The 8,926-nt window shown below is 39.9% G+C and overlaps 1 protein-coding gene across 1 annotated transcript in view; it reads left to right on the top strand.

Annotated features, from left to right (window-relative positions):
- camk1da (calcium/calmodulin-dependent protein kinase 1Da) overlaps positions 1-4,371 on the top strand; it is a 51,255-nt gene extending 46,884 nt beyond the window's left edge. The window contains exons 10-11 of the mRNA XM_087786776.1: positions 1-130; positions 204-4,371. The exon at positions 1-130 is cut by the window's left edge and continues 129 nt beyond it. Coding sequence (XP_087642902.1) covers positions 1-130; positions 204-316 — 243 coding nt within the window. The 3' untranslated portion in view covers positions 317-4,371. The remainder of the gene's footprint in view (positions 131-203) is intronic.
- The last annotated feature ends 4,555 nt before the right edge of the window (positions 4,372-8,926 follow it).

The raw sequence follows: 8,926 nt of genomic DNA, 5'->3' as shown, positions 1-8,926 counted from the left end.
CAGAACCCGGTCGACCAGAAACAGCTGGTCCAGAGCCAAACCGGTGTCCCGGCTGCCACCAGCCTCAACAACAACCCTGCAGCCAGTAAAACGTCCCCCTTGGACCCGGTGTCGGCGCCACGCAAGGACTGTGAGTGTCACGAATCTCGAATACTAGAGTTCCTGAAAACGCAGAACGTTTAAAGACGATCTCTCCTCACCAGGTATCGCCGCGCCAGCCACTCCCTGCAGCCTGGCGTCTTCTGCCGCCGTCGCCGGCTCGGACCTGAAGCACCCCTCGGCGGTCCCGGCGCCGGTGCTCACCGAGACCAAGTGACGCCAAGTCCCGCGGGGGACCAGCTGGGAGGCCACGGCGCTGTGAAGGTCTCAGGGAAAGCCACGACGGAATGGTCTTCGTCACGTTCCTCCTCCTTCACTGGTGCCGCCCCGGCCGGTTCCTCGCCCTGCTCCAGGGAGAGCAGAGGACTTCTTCTTCTTCTTCTTCTTCTTTTTTTTTTTTCGTCTTCACCAGATATTTCACCACGGTGTCCGACGGCGCCTCCAATCGGGACGCCGGGAGAAATGCTTCCTCCGTTGACGGAGCCGACGGTGACTCTTCACTCTCTTGACTCTTGACGTGGGATTCACATAATGTTGAGTTCAAAGGTGCCATGAGTGACATTTAAAACATTATTATCATTATAAGATGAGTTTTCTTGTATGGTTTTAGACCCATCCTCTCATGTTGCATGTGAAGAAACACAGTTTGGCTTATACTCAACTCGGATGTCAAGTTAGGGTTAGCAGTTCGGGACCTTTCCTGTACAACACATGTTCAACTGAAGTAGCCACAGATTCTTCCACAATTCCAGAGGTTAAGACGTCCCTTTAAAGGAATGACATCAAACAAATAATATCAGCCCCAGATCTGCTATAATGTTATGGTTGTGTGCAGCGACAATGTGTTGTTTTTCATTGTCGCACATGGCACCTTTGTGTACTTTCAAGCTTGTGTGTGTGTGTGTGTTTGTGTGGGTTAAGAAGTGCTTTAAAAGTACCATATGACTGTCCAGATGTGGAAACATGAGTCAGCGCTTGATCTATTTTGCACAGCAGCGGCGTCGCAGATGTAGAGAAGACTGAGAATCTTCAAGAAAAACAACGGTGTCAACTGTGTTTGTGGTTCACTTCTTTTTATTACCGATTCACCCTTTAAACGAAGGGCCCAGAGTTTTCCTTGAATCCCAACGCTCTTCAAAAACGAAGCCATGATCTCGTGTCCGCAGTCGAGCTGCTCCCAGTCCGGTCCGCTCAGGGAAAACTGCAGCAGAACTGTGTCCTGGTCCAGCCTGTCGTCTCCCTGTTTAGCAAAATATGTTTGTGTCTCTTGAATTTTTTTGTCTGGAGTCGTTGTTTCACGCAGGATTGTAGTCATTGTGTTAAGTGAGATTTTTGCCCACAAACTCTTCTTAACAGCTGTGTGTTTGCTTGAATCTTTTTTCAATTATTTTCATTGACATTGTACAACTTTTGACATTAAATGGGGGAGTACGTTTTTTCAGATCAGCTGCCATGTCCTAGTAACAGATGTTTTTTCCTAATTCATGGAACAAGATACAAAAAGTGTCTGGATATACAGTCTTTGAATATTGCATTTTCGTGTGTGATCTTAATTAACTGAAGATACAACAAGTCCTGAGAAACAAACGTTGCCAGTGCAGAACACAGAAGGACCCATGATGATGATTGGAAACCATTTTAATTCGACGAATATCACAAACTGACATTTTCAAATCGACACTTATTGACCTAAATTAATATGAAAACTAGTTCTTAAAGTGGTTTGTTTGAGGAATGTTTTTATTTGTAGACATTGGAAACGCAAACTCAGTTAATATGTCATGAAATATAAAATAATTTTAAAATTTGGTTTGTAAAGAATGTATTGGCTTCTATAAATATCTCAAAGAATGATTTATCAAATCATTTACATTTTGACTGAACTCACTAATTTCAAGATGAATCTATAATTGTTTTTATAAAAGTGTGTGGACTAATAAATAAAACTACAATAAAGTATATGTATATTTCAATCAGCAGAAAAAGCAACAGTGAAATATTGGATTTATAATAATTGTCTGATCGTGACTTCAGACGTTGCCGTTCAGTTCATGAGGTTCTGTCGTATTTGACCATAAATTAAAGATATATATCGTGACGTGATGTCGTGGCCGAACTGCTCCGACCATTGCAAAGTCTTGTACCGACACTGGCTGCATACAATAAGTAAGTAATAGTAAGTAGACGTTTTTATTCGTGCAGGCTTTTCCTTGATTTTCAGAGACTCCTGTGTTCATCTCGGTGTTGTCTTGACCTTTTAAGTATTTATTTTATTGGGTATTGTTTTCGATTGTTTAAGCGCTTTGTGACCCTGGTCTGTTTTGGCTTGTTTTATGAGTTTGTCTATCACAAAGAGGCGCCTCGATGTTTTGACCTCTTAACAAGTTGGAAGGATAACACTCACCTTAAAAACCTAACGTTAGGATCGGTTGTAGCATGGAACTCGTTGACCCTGCCCTACTTTGATTGACACTTCAACTATGATCTGATATCTTCTGATGCTTCTCATTGACTGCTATGCATTTGTACATGTCGTGTCATTGATGTCTGTCAACACAAGCCGTAAAGGAAGTATTAGAGGGGCAACAAAGTTTAGAAACACACAAAAGCCAACATCGTTTAAGTGTTAAATGTGATGTACTCGAGTGTTTACGACAAACAAGGCTGTTTTTTGTTTTTTTTCTTCCAGTGGATGAATCTGCGATGACCTGTAAATAGATTGTAAATATTAACCACCATTGTCCTGATACTATGAATGTTTGCTCGAGAGAAGACGATTGTATTCTCTACAGAATGTCTCTTCTGAAACATCCTTCTTTTAGTTGCGAAAGCTGCACAACACGGTGTCAGTGTTTCTCGTGTTATTCAACTCAGGCTTACGTTCCTTCTGCCATTCTTACACCGGGAGATCCAAAGCTGTGACGACACTCGGACGCCCACACTGTTACGGACAACCTTTTACCTACAGGAGTGTACGGCTTCTAAACCTCCCCACCTGTTTTGAGATGCCTTTGTTTTTATGTCCGTGTGTGTGTGTGATGTAACAACATGTTCTCGACACGTCCGCGATGAGATTAGAGTTTTTCGGTGCGGCAAAGGGGTTTTTTTGGTCACTGCTGGGAGTTAGCTGGACGTTATTGTTCATTCATCTGTGGTTTATGTAACGTAGCTTATTAAAGGACCTCCTGTCGATGAGCTGAGACCAGGACTTCACTTCGTAGCAGCTTCAGTCTGGTCAGAGGTGGAGTCGTACTTAAACATGCTAGTAGAAGTATACAGAAAACTCTACAGCAACCATCTTTCATTTGAACTAATTCTACAATACATTAATTCATGTATCAATCAATGACAATTATACTCTTTTTTTATTTTGTTCCATTGGTGCATGTTTGTCCCACTCTGGTCATACAACAAATCCGAGTCTGATCCTCCCGATGGAGATTTCTAGGGAGTGTCTGCACTTCACCAAGAGAAATCTGGGGTTAGTTGCCACGGTAACTGATTCAGTTGGGCTGAAGCTGAATTCTGAAACTTTAAAAAATAAAAAAGCTAAGTTTCCTCTCGCTTCCGGGAAAATTCTCTCTCCCTTGATATCAAGTGATAACATTGGAACTTATTGAACTATCTTCACAAACATATTTTGTTTAATTGCTTTAATTAAGTTTAGCCAGTGTTTTACTTTAAACAGGAAGTCAACCAATATCTTGTTTGATGGAAGTGTGCGCAGCAGTGTTTTTTTTAAATTTGTATTATTATGTTTTAATCAGTTTATAAATGTGAAATCCTGAAAGATCTCCCAAAACATAAATGTTAAATCTCCAAAAAGACATAAAGTAGCGTAAGTGTGTCAGAATAAAAGTATATATTTGTAGTTTAGTTCACATCACGTCCACCTCTGACTGTGGCGCTAGAGCTAGCATACGGCTAACAGCTTAGCACAAGTGGCGTCAGTTCAGTTCAAAGCGTCCCGAACTCTTTGTGCGACTAAAACTCTAAGCGTATCGCTCAAATGTCTTCAAATGTGGTTGTCCTCGTCCAGCGTCCGTCACGTCAGTCCGTATTTACTCTCTGCATGTGACCACCACGAGCCGTCGCGCGATACTTGTGGACGTCTTCGCAGACGACGCCCTCGTGTTTCTTCGCACTGGCGCGAAGACTTTGTGTTGATGGGGCTTGTATACCGATGCCTTCGACAATCATGTGCACATATCAGAGTCAAGCCTGAGCGACTGTTTGGTTCTTCTTTCTCCGAAAATAAACTCTCAGTGATCACTGCTTCCTTTTGCGACTTTTTTCATCAGAAATCTAAGTTCTGCATGTGGAAAAAAACTTTTTTCTGTGATTAAAGTTTTATTTTTCAGAGAGCAAACTGCAAAGATAGTTTCACTTTGAGATATTATTTGTTTAAAAAAAGATCTTGACGATATTATGTGTAAAAATTCTCAATATTTTATAGAAAATACTTTCATTCAACAGGACAATTTAGTGAAAGTTTTGGAGACCACTTTGGTTTAGAAGAATAATGATCTTTAGAAACATGTGTCTGTAGGAGAAGAAAGAAATGATATATAGTATATATTGGTATGTAGTATATATATATATATCAATTTTTTTAAACATCTTTTTATTGATTTTCAGATATTAAGACATACATTTTGACACACACACAACAAATAAAAATAAATAAAATGTAGAATACAAATACAAAGAAAGTGTATTATATTTTAATATATTATTAATGGCATATATTCAATAATGAAATGAGGAAAATTTTGATTCATTCATTCATTTTTTTGAAAACTTTTAATCGTCCTAAATACACTTAATAAATACACTTTGGAAAGCTCCTGAAATGGAGCGGGTTTCTTAGAAAAACTGGAACGGAATTCACAAGCTTTTGCTCTTTTCTTTCTTTTTCACACGGACAATAAGCAGGATCTCCAGAATATTTGTGTCCAGCAGATGTTGAACAGACAGTACAGATGTTGCCCCAATTCAAGGCAGACTTTACGTTCGTGAAAGAGGTCGATCACTGATAAATCTTCCCCAAGCGTTTCTGGAGCAGGAGCGTCTCCAACACTTCACTTCCTGAAGCGTGAGCCTGATGATGAAGGGCCAGAAATGCTTGCAGCTGCAGAGACGAGTTCACTGAGAGGGAGTGAGACGTGGAGAAAATACGTTTGGAGTGAGCGAAGGAGTCTGAAAGTTATTTTATTAAAGTTGGAAGATGAGTTTGACAGTTTTTTTTAATGTAACAAAACCTGTTGTGTCAAGTGTTTCCAGTGTTAGAACCCGTGACAATTCCTCCACATAAAACAATCCGTAAAATATTTATTTTAAATGATATTTTTCCAAAGACATCTTTATCATTTCAGTAAAAACTAGATTATTTATTTTAAAAAATTGATTTCTGCCACAGTTCTATTCGACGTGTTCTATTGCAAAGACGCTGTTTCTTTAAAAGACTTCACATACGCCTGATGACATCATTTAAACCTTTACAATAAAGGAGATTATAATACAGCTTGATATATTTCATATTTTTGTGAAGTTAGTTAGTCGTTAACTTTGCCTCACCAGCCTGTAACACGTGATAGATTGTAACTAACTATAACTGTTACAATTAAGTGTTTTTTTTGTGACGGACACTTTTAACTAAATCCTATACTTACTAGCTTAGCTTGTGGCTAACAGTAACGACTTTTATCTTCGTATATTTTTCGAAGATAATATTGTAAATTCTGCAAATAGTATAATTCCTAAAAATCTAATTGAGAGGCTTCTATGACAGCAAACATTAAATGTTTTATTGATCTTTTTAATCGATTTATTTATTTATTTATTGATCTGCTCTATGGAAAACTAAACCAGCGGACAATGAAAATTTCAATTTAATCATACATGATGTTTCCTCCTATGATACTCTCAAGACTTCACGGCAACTTTTCTGATTTGTCAAAGCAACATTTCAAAGTAAAAGTTGTAAAAAAGAAATGTCCGGTTGATCCTCCGAGGCTCTCGCTCCTGTGTTCACTTTCCTCTGTGAGTCATTAAAGTGATTCACTCTCTCCTCAACCCTCTCACTCCATTAACACTCCCAGAGGCCGAATCAAACACTCCACGCGTTAATGTTTGTATTCCGATCTCGCTGCGAAAACCCACATCTCATTTTTAATGCAAAGATTTCCGTCCTCCTCTCTGAAGAGTGTTCTCGCTCCTCCTCAACACGCAGCACTTTCCACACATTACTAATTACAAATCGTCTGAAGCCGGAGATAACACTCGCTCTCCGGGGAAATAAGCGTGGCACCGCGAGGAAGAGCGCCAAGACCTTCCGTGTCAATCCAACAGACATTTTGGAAGCCAGACAGCAGGAGGGCCACGTGTGATGTTTCCCTCCGTTCTCAGCGAGAAGCTCTCAACCCGGCGAGCGGCGATGACCTGAAAAAAAACTCAACCCTCAAAAGTGAAATAATGTTGCTCTAATTGCTGTTACACAACTCCCATCAGCCCCTCTGAGGAGCCCGGATTACAGCGAGTCTGTCAACAAGCGCCGCAGTCGTGACCTTGTTTATGGATTAGACACGGATATGAGGGCGACCCGGGAAGACGGGGTTTTTTTTCGTGGGTCTCCTCTGAAGGCCGCTACACAACTACAACACAACTACAACACAACTAAAACACAAGAATGTTGCCTGTTTGTGCTTAATGTTAATTATACAGAAATGATCAGCAATATTGTGCTTTATGTATTTTTTAACAAATATTGTTTCTTCACTCAAACTTACTTAATGGATTTTTAGCATTTGAAATATCATCTAATTTCGCCAAAAGATCTTCATCTGTTCTTTTTCACTTTATCTCAGAATTTCCTCTGTTTTTAAATAAATTTGTTTAACCCTTGTGTTGTCTCCGACCATACACCCCCCCCCCCCCCCACAACCCCCTCTGCTTGTATTTCTGGAGTCCAGCGAGGTCGTTCACCTTGACCCAGTGACAGAACAAGGGTTAAAAACACAACGGCTCTTTACTCGTGCTGCGCTGAGCTGAATTGATGCACTGATGCTCGGACTAAGGGTGTTAGCACTAGCATGATTTCAAGGTCAAACTCTCGGTTTTTCAATTCAATCCAGTAAAGACGCTACTGTCCTCTCAACCGTTTAATACTACAAATCATCAAACTATAAATTACTGATGTTTTGGCAGATATACATGTATTTCAAGATAGTATTTGTCTTTATTCATTCATTCATTTTCTGTGTTGCTAAATACCTTATAGGGGTTGCGGGGGGGTATCCCCGTGTCTTCGGGGTGAGAGGCAGGGGACACCCTGGACAGAACGTCACAGGACACACAAAGACAGACAACCATTCACACACACACTCATACCAAATTCTCAATCAACATTTGTATGTTTTTGGACTGTGGGAGGAAACCGGAGTGTCCGGAGTAAACCCACACGCATACAAACTCCACACAGAGAACAAGTTGGCTCCATCCCGACCTGGAAGTGAACCGGCAACCTTCAGGACCAGAGGAGAGAAATCCTTCCAGGCTGTTGCTCCTAAGCTTTGGAACGATCTCACTCTGTGTTTGATGATCTACTGACTCCTTCAAGAAACATCTTAAGACATTTTTATTTGTGCTTTTCCCTGATTTTCTCGGACTCCTGTGTTGTTCTTGGTGTCAACTTGATTTTTTTAGTATATATATTAGTTTTTTGTTTTTTTTTATTGTTTAAGCGCTTTGTGACCTTGGTCTAGAAATATAAATTACTTACTTACTTACTTCTTGCTACATTGCAGTATCACTAACCTGGCAAAGCGTGGACCAGGGGTAAGACTGTGCCCTCATGAGGATCTGTGTGAAACTGTGAATTTTGACAATTTTTATTTTGTTTTCCACTTTTTAAATGTATCTGTTTAACATATCATGTCCTTTTCTTCCTAACATTATTCGCCTTTTTTTATGATTTCCAGTGACTTTTAATTTAAAGTATATTCTTCCACTGTTTTTGCCTTTTTGTTTGTAGCTCGTACTAAATACTGTAATAATGATTGTTATTATTATTGTATGATTATAAAGAATTTCATTTTGGTTAAACATGTGTATTTATTTATCTATAAACTCATTTAAAAAAAACATTTTGTATTATATATTTTCTATTTTTCTGATTTTAATATTCAAAATCTACAGAAAATAATATTTTGCAGCCCATGAGACTCATCGAAAATAAAGTGTGGCCCTATGAGAACCTGTGACCTGGACTTTAAAAATTGAATCACCAGGACTTCTATTCCGATCTAATGCATGAAAATGTGTAGAAGGTTCCACGCTCAGGTCCGCGAGACCCTCGACCCCTCAGGGCGGTCCGGCGATGTGTCGCTTTCATTTTCAACGTTGTTTTTCTTGCCGTTATCTCGTGATAACACGACCGCTCGTCTGCCTGCGGAGTTTTTGTCCTCTCTGGTAGTAGAATTAGGAGAATATTTCAGTGATGTCCTGCTGTTCAGAACATTGCTGCCCACATAAACACATTCCATTCACTTGATGAACCAGACACACACACACACACACACACACACACACACACACACACACACACACACACACACACACATCGTCAACCATACAGTGTCTGGCCTCAGCCCTCTTTAACACGCGTGTGTGTGATGCTGGATTTGTACGTTTTTGTTACAGTGACCCAGAGAGACACACCAGGCTGGGTTTTTTTTTCTTCAAAATTAAAAACTTTATTTATACAAAAATATTCAGAGATTCACACACATCCTTATTGTGAATACACAAGATAAAAAAAAAATGTCAG

Source organism: Callionymus lyra, chromosome 3 (assembly GCF_982586985.1).
Source record: "Callionymus lyra chromosome 3, fCalLyr1.hap1.1, whole genome shotgun sequence".
NCBI classification, from domain to species: domain Eukaryota; kingdom Metazoa; phylum Chordata; class Actinopteri; order Syngnathiformes; family Callionymidae; genus Callionymus; species Callionymus lyra.
Note: the sequence above shows the minus strand (reverse complement) of the source record. Positions and strands in the feature narration are given on the sequence as shown.